Source organism: Dipodomys spectabilis, unplaced genomic scaffold, assembly GCF_019054845.1.
Source record: "Dipodomys spectabilis isolate Male_0828 unplaced genomic scaffold, ASM1905484v1 ptg000095l, whole genome shotgun sequence".
In the NCBI taxonomy this organism is placed as follows: Eukaryota; Metazoa; Chordata; class Mammalia; order Rodentia; family Heteromyidae; genus Dipodomys; species Dipodomys spectabilis.
Genome location: NW_024870772.1, coordinates 33,289,089 through 33,305,105, shown reverse-complemented (window position 1 = coordinate 33,305,105; position 16,017 = coordinate 33,289,089). Strand labels below are relative to the sequence as shown.

The 16,017-nt window shown below is 37.1% G+C and overlaps 1 protein-coding gene across 3 annotated transcripts in view; it reads left to right on the top strand.

The window, feature by feature from the left end:
* Katnal1 (katanin catalytic subunit A1 like 1) overlaps nt 1-16,017 on the top strand; it is a 75,738-nt gene that overhangs the window by 18,924 nt on the left and 40,797 nt on the right. For all 3 annotated transcript variants that reach the window (XM_042685536.1, XM_042685533.1, XM_042685534.1), the window contains exon 4: nt 15,045-15,210. In XM_042685536.1, coding sequence (XP_042541470.1) covers nt 15,045-15,210 — 166 coding nt within the window. The remainder of the gene's footprint in view (nt 1-15,044; nt 15,211-16,017) is intronic.

The following is a 16,017-nucleotide window of genomic DNA, read 5'->3' as shown; positions in this document are numbered from 1 at the left end:
CTAAAATTTTATCAGTTAAGAGAGGTTGCAGCCAGGCACCAGTGGCTCACACCTATAATTCTAGCTACTCAGGAGGCTGAGATATGAGGATCACAGTTTGAAGCGATCCTGGGCAAAAGTCCCTGTGAGATTCTTACCTCCAATTAACCACTTAAGAACTGGTAATGGAGCTGTGGCTCAAAGTGGTAGAGAACTAACCTTGAGCAAAAGAGCTCAGGGAGAGTGCTCAGGCCTTGAGTTCAAGCCCCATGACTGACAAAAAAGAAAAAAAAAAGGTTGCATCAAAACATGGATAGTTGGTTGTTTTGCTTGAAAAGATTAACAGCTTTAAATGAAAAGGTAGAGAAACTGGAATCATCTCTTTGGGTCCATAGCCAATCCCCAGAGTCTTAGTGTAGAAGGAACTTTATCCATATGTTTAAATGGCTTATTCCTTAAATGTCAGATTTCTAAGTGTGGTGCTTCAGGCCTCACTGCCCACTAGTTTTCTCTGACATCCGGTGTATGCATTATCTGTATTACATCTCTCTTCTCTTTCTGATTTTGTCTTCTTGTTTATGACATAAATTCTTAAGCAGTAACCCTAATCTGTATCTCTAAACAACTCATTTTTTTTTCTCTTGAGGGCTCTGCCCAACTGACTCTCACTTCTGCAGCAGTTTTTACTTTTCTGAGAGCAGAAATTTATTCAGAGCAGTTATAATGTTGATCCGTAATGTTGACTCTTAATCTTCATAAGATTGGGAGTTTTGCAAGGCCAAGGACCAAGGTTTTATTTATTTAAAACAGAAACTAATCAACAAGCTTTTATTGCCAACATAGATTTTGGCATATAGCATGAATTCAATATTGAATGAATAACTCCATCAATTTTACAAGTGAGGAAACTGAGGCCTGAGAGATCATAACTAAGAAGTTGGGCTAGATTAAGATCTGAAATTAGGTCTTTCTGGCTTTATGTATCATTTATTTATATTGCTGTCATAAAGCTGATATATAGAGGGGTTATAATTATGTAAGTCAGGTAATAATACATTTCTTTTTGGACAATGTCACCCCTTCCTTTGCCCTTTCCTAGTTTCTGTGTATTTTATTGTGAAGTGGTATTGAGGCCAGAGTGTTGCACCATAGAAAATAAGTTTTCTTTGGTCATAGCTATGATTTACTTAACTGAGTTCTTTTCTAAGAACGGTTAAAAGACAGTGAGAAGTAGCTAATTTATTCTTTCAGAATTTTTCCTACTAAGTTAGAAATACTTTTGTATTCTCACAAAAGGTTGAGTATTCCTTTTAAGGGACAATGTAGTTTTTCTTCTGCTATAACCACCTCCAGGTATTTGGATTAAGGTAACTCTGATCCCTCAAAAGAACTCAGTCATTGAATTGTTACCATGGCAGTTCCAAAGCAAATAATGAAAAAAGAAAATAGTGACATTGTGGTCTATTAGAGCTTGAAAATTTCAGTCTATGTGTATAATAGAATATCTTATTTTTTCCTGAAACTCATTAATCCTGAAATATATTTGTAGTTTAAAGCTAAAAACTATTAAGTTTCAACTATAGGAATACATGTTCTGAATTGTTACAATACAATCGTTCATTTCAGCAAGCATTGTCCACAGATAACAACTCATAATATTCATGGCTCAAACTGAATAAAAAACTATGGGTAACATTTTCTCATTGGTGAATAACAATCTAGAAATTTCTCCTCATTATAGAGCATCATTAGCCCAGTTGCTTCCTTTTATTTATACTTCTTTACCTGTCCATTGATATGTTTGACTTATTTTTGTACTTATTTTAATTGTTTTCTTGCAATGGAAGTGAAAGATGAATCTGCCAGCATGTATTTCTCCAAATCTTCCTCCATAAATTTCCCGTGTGTGTGTGTGTGTGTGTGTGTGTGTGTGTGTGTGTGTGTGTGTGTGTGTGTGTGTGTGTTTATGGATCAGAAACATTCAATGAAAACAGACTAAACATTTAATAAAAACATACTGTTACCTGGAAAAAAGAATCGTATTTCCATATTGCTAGTTGCTTTTGCATCACTATGACAAACACCTGAGAGAGAAACCTTAAGAAAGGAAAGATTTAAGACCACTGAAAGATGGAAGGGTTTCTATCCATGGTTTCTTGGTCCTATGCCCTTGGGCTTTTCTTCTCAGCCATCATGTTGGTAGGAGTCTGGGATAGAGGCGAGATCTTTACCTCAGAGCAGACGGATACAATGGTGGGGTGGGGGAGATAGGAAAATACTCAACAACTCTTAAGAGGTTCTATTGGAGAAGGAATTAGGTTTAGTATGTAGAACAATAGCATGGGATTTGTAGTTTTGAACTTTATGAACAAAATCTTTATGAAGGCAACACAACACTTCTGGCATCGGTTATCGGTTCATAATGTTTTAGGGACATATATGTAATGAAATGAATCTTATACAGGCTGTGCTCAGAATATGTGCAGTGAGCGGTAACTAAATATTACAATTCTAAGGTTAGGGTTAATATGGGAGGTTAAAATTGCATAATACTTTTCTCATTTTACAATTTTTTTTCTTCAAGACACTTAAAGAGATGCAATGAAATTTTCACCTCTGTATACCACTCTGTATAAAGTTTTGAGATAGGAAAGACATTGACTTGAGTTCATGATATCTAAGCTTAAAGTGTACTTCTGATGCCTACTTGTTCTATGAACTTAAGTATTAAAAAGAAATCTCAAAATGTTGATTTCACTGTCTGTAAAGTACAGATTTCTAATCTATAGAATTAAGAGGATTTAATGTCTTAAAAGGGTAGCTAACATGTTAGATCTCTAGTGCTGATGAACAAGATAAGTCAATCCAACACAACCCTGCAAGATTACCCCTTTCATAAAATTTCTCAAGTAATTAATTTTTCTCCCTGAAAAGTCTACGTAAATCTTTAGGTTTTTTAAAATTTAAATTTTATTTTTTAAGTATCTGTGAGTAGTTTTACAAAGAATCTTTAGTTTTCTGAAACATTTTGAATCACTCTAGCAGAAAGGCTATGACTATAATTTTCCAGGTGTAAGGAAGTTGGTCACTTTTAGGGAAGGAATGATAGGTAATAATAGTTAGTTCCTGTTTATTTTACAAGTTTAATCCTGTTTAAACCTTCAGGATCTCATGAAGTGGGTACTATTACTATGTCCCCATTCTATCATTGCTAGCTTGTTATTGTGAACCTGATGTATAGATGAGGAAATTGAGCTGGGTGCCCAGGGCTCATGGCTGTAATACTTGCTATTCAAGAAGCTGAGATCTGGGGATCCATTCAAAGCCAGCCTGGGGAGGAACAGTCTGGAGACTTATCTCTAGTTAACCACAAAATGCCACAAGGTAAGCTGTGGTTCAGGTGGTAAAGCACTAGCCTTGAGCAAAGGAGCTCAGGGATACCACCCAGGCCCAGAGTTCAAGACCCAGTACTGGTACCAAAAAATGAAAAAAAATGGAAGCTTATCAAGTTTGTTATTTTTCAAAAGTCATCTGAACAGAAAGTGGCAGAGTCACACTTTGAACCAAATCCACTCTACTCTGTTAATAGAAACCCTCAGTGTTTTCTATAGCTATATTTTGATATAGCTCCTAATAGTATGTGCTTGTTAAATTGTATAGTATCCATCCTAACATTATCTAGTTGTTAAATTCTTACTCTAATAGTAGGGGAGAATAAAGAAACTGAAAATGCTTAATAAAATCAATTGATAATTAATTGATAATAAAATAGATTGATATTTTAAACATAATTAAAAATTTCCCTTTGGGGACACTATTGCTAGAATTATTTAAGGGGTGCAGTTGGTATATTTGTCTTTCATTATTAATTTGGTAGGTCTGTTTGTGGGTCTGTCCTCTTCGCTGCATGGGCTTCTAATAGGATACATCCACTTGTCCCTGCTGCTTTTTGCCAAGGTACTGAGTTTACTGTGGTTTCCACAAGTAGTTTCCTTACATCATTTGAAGTTACACTTTGTGTTATGGATCTGCTGAGTTTAATCATACTCCTATTTTAAATCACCAGCAGCTGCTTGGATAAATCAAAACAGTCTTCTAAAACACATTAGATTCATTATCTTAAATGTGAGGAAATTGAGCAGTAAAAGTGGGATCATGATGGGAGGTAGTGAAATTATTAGAATTAAATTCCAAAGAGATAAAGCCTTCAGATTAGTTTTAGTGTCCTAAGTTAATAGATTTTTCTGTATTAATGAAATGGTTTTTATAATGTTTTACAAGTAGATTTAGTATTATATAATCTTTAATGAGATGATCCCTCTTAATGAGACCTGAAGGTCTAAAAGTAAGATGTTCTATGTTGAAACAGTTTGATGTACTATATAGTCAATGAGTTGTTATTTATTCAGCTTAAAAATAGATCTCCCTCCCCCCCTCCAGGTTTGAGGTCTAGTTCACAAAAAAGTACTATTTAAGTTGTACAACTTAATGATGTCATACTGCTATCCATCGTAAAATACCACAGTCGGACTAATTAACATTATCTCAGATACTTTGCCAGTTTTCTGTTGTGGTGAGAATACTTAAGATCTATCTTCTTAGTAAATTTCAAACACACAGCATTGTCAGAGGTAGTCACCTTGCTTTCTTTTTGCTTCTTGTACAACTGAAACTTCATACAGATTCTAATACCAACTCATGCTTTGGTTTGAATTTGTCTTCCCTCAAAGCTCATGTATTAGAAACTTAATCTCCAGTGCAGCAGTGTTGAGCATTGGGAGTGGAACCTTTAAGACATGATTAGGTCATGAGAGGTGGACACCCCTGAGAAGGTGAGTCAGTTTGTTATAAAAGCCAGTTACTCAGTCATGTTCTTTTATCCTTATGCTTTTCGTTATGAGAAATGCAGTGAAAAGGACCTTGTCAGATGTGGTCCTGTTCTCAGGTATTGTTACAGCAGTACCAAGTGGAGTAAGAAGTCTCATTTCCCTTTCACCTCAGCCCCTGGTAACCATCACTCTTCTGTTTCTCAGTTTGACTATTTTAAATTCCACATAGATGTAAGATCATGCAGAATTTTTTTTTAATGCACTTTGATTTCACTTGGCATAAAGTCTTTCAGGTTCATCCATGTCGTCCTGTTTTTTCCTTCTTTAAGATTAACATTCTTCTGTATACACATGCACACACACACCATATTTTTTAAATCTATGCATTTATACATGAATGTTTAGGTTTCCTCACTATTGTGAATGGTGCTGAAATGATATGAGAGAGCAGATGTCTCTTCATACTGATTTTATTTTCTACAGAAATACTCAGAAGTGAGATTTCTGGGTCATATGATAGTTCTATTTTTAATTTTTTGAGGACTTCCATAGTTGTCTCCATAATGACTATACCATGTGACAGACTTTAAAAATCATACCTTTTGGAAGAGGAGGAGTAAGAATAGTATATAAGTCTAAAATTAATTATTTAGCTTATTCTGTATAGTTAGACTAGAACTTTAATAGACCGAATGTTATTTCATTAAGACTTAGGAAAAGAGGTAGATGTTTCTGTGTACATACAAATGGGAAGATTGGTTTTTACCAAACTAGTGCTGTTGTGCAAAATTTTAGCAGAGGTGGCTTGTGTTACCTTGATAGTGAAGTTGTTGCCTTAGTTTAAGTAACTGGTAAAATTTTATTGTGTTTTTTTTTTTTTTTGGGTCTGGTCGTGGGGCCCGAACTCTGGGCCTGGGCGCTGTCCCTCAGCTCTTCAGCTCAAGGCTAGTGCTCTACCACTTGAGCCACAGCCCCACTTCCGGCTTTTTTCTTTTTGCTTATGTGGTGCTGAGGAATTGAACCCAGAGCCTCAGGCATGCAAGGCAGTCGCTTTACCACTGAGCCACCTTCCCAGCCCCACTGGTAGAATTTTAAAACTCAATTTATAAACAAATCAAGACCTAATTCTAGTACTGATAAGAGAATAAATTACCAAATGAGTAATTTCCCTCAGGCTCTAACTCAGTTGTTTTCCTAGTATTAGGTTGTAAAAAAAGGTTTTATATCGTTCCACAGTGATTGAATCTTCTAGTTTATTTCTCTGAATGCATTTTCACCTGGTAAACTGTATTGCTATGGTATTGCTATGTAAAATTGCTTTGAAGTCTTAGGGAAAAAGTGCTGTGTCTGATATGTCCAACATGTATTTGATAAATATTCACCAGATGCTAGGCATTTACTTTGGTCTTATAGGTAGTGTAGTGGTATTAAAACCCACCAATGTGGGCCTCAAGAAACTAAAAAGCCAGATGTGTGCTACATGCCTATAATCCAGCACTTGGGAGGCTGAGGCAGGGGATTGTGAGTTCTAGGCTAGCTGGGCTACATAGTAAGATCTTGACTCAAAGAAACTAAAAACGAAAAAGAGAAAATAATATAAACATCCTAGAAAGCCTGGTTCTGGGGCTTAAACTGAGGACCTGGCTGCTGTCCTTGAGATATTTTTGCTTGAGGCTAGCACTCTACCACTTAAGCTACAGCCCCACTTCCAGCTTTTTGGTAGTAAAGTGAGATAAGTCTCATTCATGGGCTTTCCTGCCCAGGTTTGCTTTGAATCAAGATCCTCAGATCTCCACCTCCTGAGTTGCTGGGATTACAGATGTGCACAACTGATTCCTGGTCAAGAAATTTACTTTTAACATTGTAAGTTATTTTATCAAATGCTATATGTAGATGAAATAAGACAGGGATTAAGAATTGCATGAAATTTAGCAGTTACATCACACTGGTAGCTTTACTGAAGGTTTATTTATTTTATTAGATATAAGGTCTTACTATGACAATGTTACTTCATTACTTCATAGCCCTGCCTAGTCTCAAATTCACAATCCTCTTGTCTCAGCCTCCTGAATGCTGAGATTACAGGTGGATGCCAGTGAGTGTAGAGTTGGTAGAATGGTAATCATGGAGTGGGTTCAGGTAGTGGGAAGAAAGGAACTGAAGACAGCAAGTCTTCCAAGAATTGTGCCGAAGAGGGGAGCAGAGAAATTAAAAGGTGGTTAGGGACGAATAAGAGTCCAGGTTTGTTGAGGGAAGAAGAATGGCTAGATGGCTGTGTGCTGCTGGGAGTGGTGTCCCTAAGTAGTTGGGAGGGGAGGGCAGAGGAAGGGCAGCTGGCTTATCCACAGGAGGCAGCAGGAAGTTGGGGTGCAGAGAGGTGGGCCTACATGGGGCTCACAGCTTATGCACATTCTTTGTGATCATTTCAAACTGTGTCCATATTGAGGTGAGGACAAGAGGAGGCAGGTGTGTTGCAAGGTCTGAAGAGTCCCAAGGTGGGGAGGATATAGACATTGTGTTTTATTGTGTCTTTATGTATATTTTTGGGGGGAGCATTTTATGGGGCTCAGTGTCATTTAGTTTCCATTTTGAAATGGGTATTTTTCACAATAAGTGCCTAAAAACTTGGTATTTCTATCTTTTTTATGTTACAGAAAATGCCACTGAAAGATAGAAATTATAATTCATTAAAGATTTAAACTAAGGATTGGGAACAAAATAGTGGTAAGTCAGCCTTTAGCTCTAACACAGTATTTCTCACTTGTGCTGGAAAACTCTGCCTGCTCTCTTGACACAATCCTTTCTGCCTTTAGTTTAGTTTTTTTTTTTTTTTTTTTTTTTTGACAAACTCTATATACCATAGAATGAAGCTGCCTTCTACGATAGCTATTTCTGTTCCCATAACTGCAAGGTAGCCTATATTTCCAGTCACTGCGACATTGAGTCTGAATTCTTGAAGCTGTTGAGTGCCTTCTTAACTTAATAGTGAATGCTTTTACCTAAGATTTAACTCTTCTTCACTTTGTGATAGTTAATGTTTACCATCTTCCTTGGAACTCTTTTCTCCATCTCCTAGTTTATTCTGTTCTCATTTTCTTCTTTTCTCTTACTGGCCTCTTTTTTTTCTTTTGGAGGTCTCTAGTCTTTAGCCTCCTGCTCCTTCTGTATCCTGGCATTCATTGTGTGTTGCCGAGACAGGAAGGAGGGAGAAACTTGCTCTTCAGGAATGAGTTGAGCTGGTTGTTTCCTCTGTGCAGAGCTGGATGATTGGACAGTTGCAGTCCTACTTCTGTTACTTTCTATTCAGAGGATGAGCTAGTCTCTCTTATTTTCTTCCTCTGTAAATTAGGATCAATATAGCAATTACCTTGTGGAGTTATTGAGAGAATTAAATGATGTAGTGCAGGAAAAGTGTAAAGAATAGCCTGCTACAGTGCAAGTGCCCAAGAAAGGTTTGCACTGTTCATTACCCACTCCTACCCTACTTGGCACTCATATGGTTATAAAGTGCTTCCTTTGCTTAGGTCTTTTTCAGATGTCACCTGCAGATTCTTACCTTGACCACCCTATTTAAAGTATTTACCCTTTTACCTGTCACCTCTCTACCCTGTAGTTTGCTTTTTTTTTTCTTCATAGTACTTACTGAAACCAAATATAATGTGTGTGTTTAATATTTATCATCTCTTCTCTACTTTTAAGAATCTGTGAAGTCAGAGCCTGTGATTTGCCCACTATTGTACCCCAGCACCAAGAACAGTGTCTGGGACAGTGCAAGGATTCAGTGACATCTGTTGAATGTATATTTATCCGTGCATTTGCCAATTGTTTTGTTTACCCTTCCTTATAATCACTGTTTCTGAACTTAATTTTGTCTTTGCTCAAATGTGTTCAGTTGATCTTTTAGCAGAGTCTCTATAGGTGGTAAATTATCAGTTTAAAAATATAGTTTTAAATGATAGTTTAGTATATAGGTTAGCAGTTATTTATTCTCTATGCTTCAACAATGACAATCATATTATTGTGACTTTTAGCTTATAATAATCAATCTGTTTTTTTTGCTTGTACATTATTTTTCTTCCCCTCTCCCTTCCCCAGGTAGTACTGGGGTTTCAACTTAGGACCTTGAACTCACTTGGCTTGCTTTGCTTTCTTGGCTGATGCTCTACTATTTGAGCCTTGTCTCTAGCCTAGCTTTCTGCTAGTTATTTTTCTGTTTAGGCCGGCTTTGAACTGCAATCCTCTGATCTCACCCTCCTGAGTAGCTAGGATTACAGGCATGAGCCACAGACATCTGGCATTCCTTATTGTTCTCCCCCACCCCCATTGTTCTTAGTTTTTTAATTCCTTTTTTGGCTTTTGGCATTAAAAGTTTCATTACCAGTTATCTAAGTATTGACTTATTTTTACAGTACTTAAGACTTGTGCTTCTTTTGTTTGAGCTTTGTTGTGTGTGTGTGTGTACACATGCACGTGCGTGTGCTGGTCCTGAGGCTTGAACTTATGGCCAGGGTGCTGTTACTGAGCTTTGTTTGTTCAACACTAGTGCTCTACCACTTGAGCTACAATGCCACTCTGGCTTTTTGGTGGTTAATTGGAGATAAGTCTCATGGACTTATCTGCCCAAGCTAGCTTTGAACCATAATTCTAAGATCTCAGCCTCCTGAGTAACTGGGACTGACTGGTGATTGACTTGTTTAAACTTTTTAAGTGCTTTTGATAATTTTAAACATTAATTTTGTGGTCTATACATATCTTAGACTTCAAAAATTCAACGTTTTTAGAAATAAAATGGAGAACATAGAGACCTAACTTTTAAGCCAAAGGGAGAAAAAAAAGATACAGTAAAGTATTTAACTTGTTTGGGAATGGTAGAATTCTACCATCAGATTGAAGAATTAGTAATTAATGTAATTTACCAACCTCTTCATGCTTCCTCCCCCGCTGAAAAGATTGACTGGTTGGTTTAGTAACTGTAAGATTTAGTATAACCCATCAGAATTGCTGACAAGATTCTGCTCAGTGTCTACCCAAAGTCACTGGCGTGGGTAAGGGCTTGGTGCTACTAGGGCAACCTCATCATTTTGAATGGAGTTGTGCTTGCAGCTTCAGGTCTTAGATGAGGTGTAATTCCTGGTTGTCATCTTAGTTAACTGTGTGTTTTCTTAAGTGAAGTAATTCTCAACTTCAGGAATATTTAAAATAAAGAATAAACTAAGAGAATCAAAAAGATTAGTAGTAATAGTTTTTCCTTAAGAGACACGTACTCTTTATGTTTATCATTTTATATGCTTAGTATATTTAAGAAAATATGTTTGGCAAGAGTGCTACATACCCAATTCTGTTTTAAATGTATTATGGGGTGTGTGTGTGTGTGTGTGTGTGTGTGTGTGTGTGTGTGTGTGTGTGTGTGTGTGTGTGTGTGTGTGTGTGTGTGTGTGTGTGTGTGTGTGTGTGTGTGTGTGTGTGTGTGTGTGTGTGTGTGTGTGTGTGTGTGTACGCGCGCACGTGCTCACGTGTGCGCCTACCTGCTGATCCTGGGCTTTGAACTCAAGGCCTGAGCATTGTCCCTGAGCTTTCCCACTCAGGGCTACTGTTCTACCACTTGAGCACTTTTGTTGTTTAATTGGAGATAAGAGTTTCATGCACTTTCTTGCTCAGGCTGGCTTCAGAACTGTGATCCTCAGATCTCAGCCTCCTGTACTTAGATTACAGGCAGGAGTCCCTGGCACTCAGCCATGGGCTGGCTTTCTTTCTTTTTTTTTCTTCTTCTTTTTTTTTTAAGTGCTGGCACATATATGTAATCCCAGGACTCAGGAGGTTGAGACAGGGAAGTCATGAGTTTGAGGCCAGTCTGGGCTATAGCAGTGTTCTGTGGATTTTTTTAGAAAGAAAAGAAAAACAAAGCTAAATACTTTCTTGAAACATTTAGGAGGAATTTACTATTACCTCATTATTTATACATTTACTACAATGTTTATAAACAGATGAATACATGAATTATTTTTTATTAAGTAGTTGTTCACAGGGGTTACAATGCCATTAAATTATTCTGTATGAAATAAGAAAGCAGAAAAAATGAAGAAGGGAGTACAGTATATTAAATCTATGATGTGGGGAAAAATTCTGGTAGCATTTTTGAAGTAGGTTTGGAAATGGGTTCATTTTACATTATTCAGAATTCTAAGTGACTGCTAAACACTGTTAGTGTTGTAACCAAATCCAAAATATTTAGTTTCCATATTTTTAACATAGTAAGTTGAATATCCTAATGAAAGTCATCCCATAAAGGATATTTTCTGCACAAAATTCACCCTTGAGAGTTATAATACTTTTTGAAAGAATGTGCAAGAAACATTTAGAACAGTATCCTGGTTACATTTGTTTGTAATCTTCTGATACCAAACAACTAAAAATTTCCAAAATGCTCTTTAGAACTAGAACTTATCACAATGATTGAATTTAGTGAAGTCACCTGAGAGCTGAAGCAGGCACCACTGTCTTTCAGTGGGAATGGTGGGTCTGGTCAGAAAATGCCCTTGGTTAGTTGAATATTCATGCTTTGGGGGAAATCTTGTCTTACAGGTGTGAGCCACTGGCACCTGGCTTTGGCATATCATTTCTTACCTTATACCATATGGAGAATTAATTTGAAATAGATCAGTACCTAAACTATGGAGAGTAGTAAAATAAAGCTGTAAGAAAATATGAAAAGAAATCATCATGTTATATTTTGACTACATAAGTTCATATCATCAGGTAGTGCCTTCTTAGTCTTGGAATCATGCTGTTTCTATCCCTTGAGCTTGATTTTCATTCAGAACTATGGTCTTGAGATTTAACGGTTGTTATTGCATATTTCTGTAATTCATGTTAAGTTGTGTTTTGTATTCCATTATATGAATATGTTGTAATTTACATATCTGCTCCAGAGAATGCATATTTGGATTGTTTTCAGATACTTCTTATAAGTAATATTGATAATGATATTTACAAAGATATTTACATGTAACATTGATCTTTAACATAGCCTGGAAAGAAGAAATATTGGATTTCAGAGGAAATTAACTTTATGCATCTTTTAGAGTAAGACATATTTCTTCCATTCCCACAGGGAAATCTCAAATAGGAAGATTAAGCACAGAGTAGGCATTATTTATTCTTGTCTTTTGTGTGTGTGCCAGTGGGTGCTGTCCCTTAGCTTTTTTGCTCAAGGCTAGTACTCTACCAATTTAGCCACAACTCCACTTCCAACTTTTTTGGTGCTTAATTGGAGATAAGAGTCTCAGAGACTTTTCTGCCTGGGCTGGCTTCATTTGATCCTTGATTCACAGATCTCAGCCTCCTGAGTAGCTAGGATTACAGAATTATAGGTATGAGCCACTGGTGCCTAGCTTTGTGTGTGTGTGTGTGTGTGTGTGTGTGTGTGTGTGTGTGTGTGTGTGTGTATACACATATGTATGGGTACTCATGCATGCATGCACACAAGGGCAACTATTGAGGCTTGCAATCGTGTTGCATTTTTGCTTAGATTTTCCCCTCAGGCTGTTATTCCACTTCCAGCTTTTTGCTGATGAATTGAAGATAAAAGTCTTTTGGCTTTATCTTCCTGGGTTGGCTTCAAACCATGATCCTTGGATCTCAGCCTCCTGAGTAGCCAGGATTATAGGCGTGAGCCACCAGTGCCCAGACTGATTCTTGTAGTTACCTGAAGATCTGACCATATGTATTCTCTTTATTTGAAATGCTCTAAGTTCAAATAGTGTCAGTCAGTTTAACCATTAGGGCAAAAGTAAGTGATACTATGAAACTCACTAAAGTCTTTTTAAAGGGAGGCCAGCTTTTTAAAAAGAGAGTTTTATTGTTTGTATATCCTGGAAGCTGTCACTTAGTCCTTGAAGTGAAGCCTGACATTGTGCAGTGATGCACTAATGGACAAAGACGTACAGACAGAATCAAGGATGTCCTTTGAGAAGTTGGCAGGGTGTGTTACAAATGTAATATCAGACTGCAGTGAGATGGAACCGAAGACTTAGAAAGCACAGGCACACTTCCTGTGAGACATGTAACTTGCCACAAATGGCACATCTGGCTTGTTGAGCAGTCCCATTCAGACCTTTTATGAGCCTATCCGAATACTGAGTGGCAGGACACGGTCATCTGAAAGCCTTTGGAAGGCAGCCTATGTACCAGCTTGGAAATAATTCTGCAATACAGCCTTACTGAGCTGGACATGTGTACAAATGGACTACAATAGGGCTCCTAATTCACTGTTGAATAGCAAGCTGAGGCAGAGAAATACAAGCTGAGAAAGCAGAAGGACCATTTTAGGATTCCCAGCAATTCACCTCCAAGCAGTCAGGCCAAATGGGCAAGCTCAGCTGCTGCAGAGCAGCCTGGCATGCAGCTGTATGCGCTGGCCTTGCTGTTTGTGAGCAAAGGCATGAGGCTGGTTGACTGTGGGGTCTAAAAAGCTAAGTTACAGTGACAGGCTATTAAATAGCAGGCACAGCTGCTACTGGAAAGGCAAACTTGATGACGTGTCCTGGGTGGAAGAGATTATGGGTCTTCTATTGTCTTTAACTATACCAGTGAATCCAATTTAAAGAAGAGATTTATGCATACACAATAGAAATAAATAGGAGTAAAGTTGTATTCTATGACTTTCCACTCTTAATGAAAACCGAATCATTGGTTGCATTTAAATAATAAAAGACTTAAGTTTCCACATCCCCTACTGAGGATTTACCCAATGCCTTGAAAATGCTAGGCAAGCACTCTGCCTCAGAGCTGTATCCCCAACGTTGAAATACTAGAAGTACAGCAATTTATCATGATTAGTTTTTATTCTTTACCAGTCTCTTCACATTTTTATTTGGACAGAATATGTAAAAGACTAGGAATGCCCTAGAATGATATTGACCTTATAGCCATTATGCTCTCTGCTGTTATTCTCTAGTTTCTTTCCAATGGAGTTCTCTTGAATAATCCCTTATTTATCTTTGTCTCTTCGTGGAGCCAACATAGTAGAGGCTATATACTCCCTAATGTTTAATAAATGTTTAACTGGACTGAATAGCAAGGTTTAAGGTGGCAGTGTATGGGAATGTAATAGATAAGGTACAGTTTTCACCAGCTATTCTTATCCATAGCTATTTCAGGTAGTAGTCCAGCAATCTGAATAGACTGAATTATACTTGTAACGTATTGACACTTTTCCTTTTTGTCCTGAGCTTGCAACCTTCATGACTTTCCATCCAATTTCCTGTCTTGGCTTCAATTCATTGAATATGTACTCTGTCACCCTTTATAATACCAAGAAGAAAATTCTGATGAGTTCTGTGAATCAAAAAGCTTGAGTCTGGAAAAGGAACTGTAGATATAGGATAAAGATGAAAGCTTTATACATACATAGACCTAAAGTGCTACAAACACAAGACAGCCATGACAGCCAAGGAGAAAGAGAAGAGACTGTTAAGGAATGAAGATTAGTCAAAAAGTGACACCTAGAGAAACAACTAAATGCTCAGTAGAGAAACCTTAGAATTTCACTATTTGAAAGAGATATGTTTCACATTAAATGAACCAAATATGCCGCCTGTTATGCATTTTCTTTTATACATTTGTCAACAGTTCTAATCATATTTGAAGGACTGTGTGATTTTAATGATCTTGTGATTTTTGGTACCCTAAAAGCATGAATAATGTATTTGCACATAATGTACTTTGCTTGCAAGAAGATTTCATTGTTAAGCCTTATTATTTGTAATTTGTTGAATGAAATGTTGAATTTTCTAGTATAAGCAGAGAAAATAATCTTGGTGGTTAAAAAAATTAGTAAACTATGCAGATAGCTGTACTTTTATTTCCTCTCCTTTAAAATAGCTTTTCATACTTAAAAAAACCTTACCTATTCTTAATTTAGGACAGGAATGAAGTTACTGATTTTCCATTACTTTATAATAGTAGTAGATGGAGGTAGTCTGTGTTGCCCTCTATTGGTGACTAATGGTTAGTTTTAGCAAAATAATTGGGGCCATATGTATCATTTCTATGTATTTCATAATTGTATCAACCAGTACACTTTAGAGAAAAAAATATAGAAACCAATCTGATAGTTGTGGTCAGAATTAGCAAAAGCAGAATAGGAGAATGCACCTTGTGAATTAATCTTGACTAAGGTAGTATCAAAATATTGTTGTCTCTGATTAATTTTTATTTTGTTTTTGTTTTTGTCAGAGCACCACCTCAAATCAGGCGTCCTAATCGAGAAGTAAGACCTCTGAGGAAAGAAATGGCAGGAGTAGGAGCCCGGGGGCCTGTAGGCCGAGCACATCCTATATCCAAGAGTGACAAACCTATGAGTAGAGACAAGGATTATAGACCAAGAGGGAGAGATGACAAGGCAAGACTATCTCTTTGTGATTTGCTCACTTGAAGCTTGTGACTTTGGTGGATATTATGTTTTTTGTTTTTTAATTTTCAGGGTACCCCTGGCTTTGATGTGGAATAATTAAAACCTAAGTAGTTTTTAAAACTTTAGTAGCCTTTATATTTGAAGGCCATGATATCATGCCAGTAACCCAGAGGTAGAATATATATATATGTATGTGTGTGTGTGTGTGTATGTGTGTGTGTATGTGTGTATATATGTATGTATGTATACTCATACAGGTGTAAGCAGCATACAAAATACTGTTGGAGTTTGAAAGATTTTCCAAAAATATTTTAACAAATATTTTAAATTTAAATGAACAATAAATGAAACATAACTGTAGGAAAGAATCTTATAAGAAGCAAATTGGGCATGGGCAGTTCATGCTTATAATCCTAGCCATTTGGGAGCTGGAGGCATTTGAGGGGGTTGCTTATTTAAGGTTAGGCTAGGGAAAGTTTTTTTTGTTTTTTTTTTAATCTTTTTTTGTCGGTTGTGGGCCTGAACTATCAGCCTGGGTGCTGTCCCTCAGCTCTTCAGCTTGAGGCTAGTGCTTTAACACTTGAGCCACAGGGCCACTTCTGGCTTTTTCTGCTTATGTAGTACTAAGGAATCAAACCCAGGGCCTCATACATGCACGTTAAGCACTCTACCACTCAGCCACCTTCCCAGCCCAGCCTAGGGAAAGTTTTGAGACCCTATCTCAGAAGCAAAATAAAAACCAAGGGGCTGACAAGGCACTTGTCTAGTATTCCTGAGACCCTGGGTTCTATATTA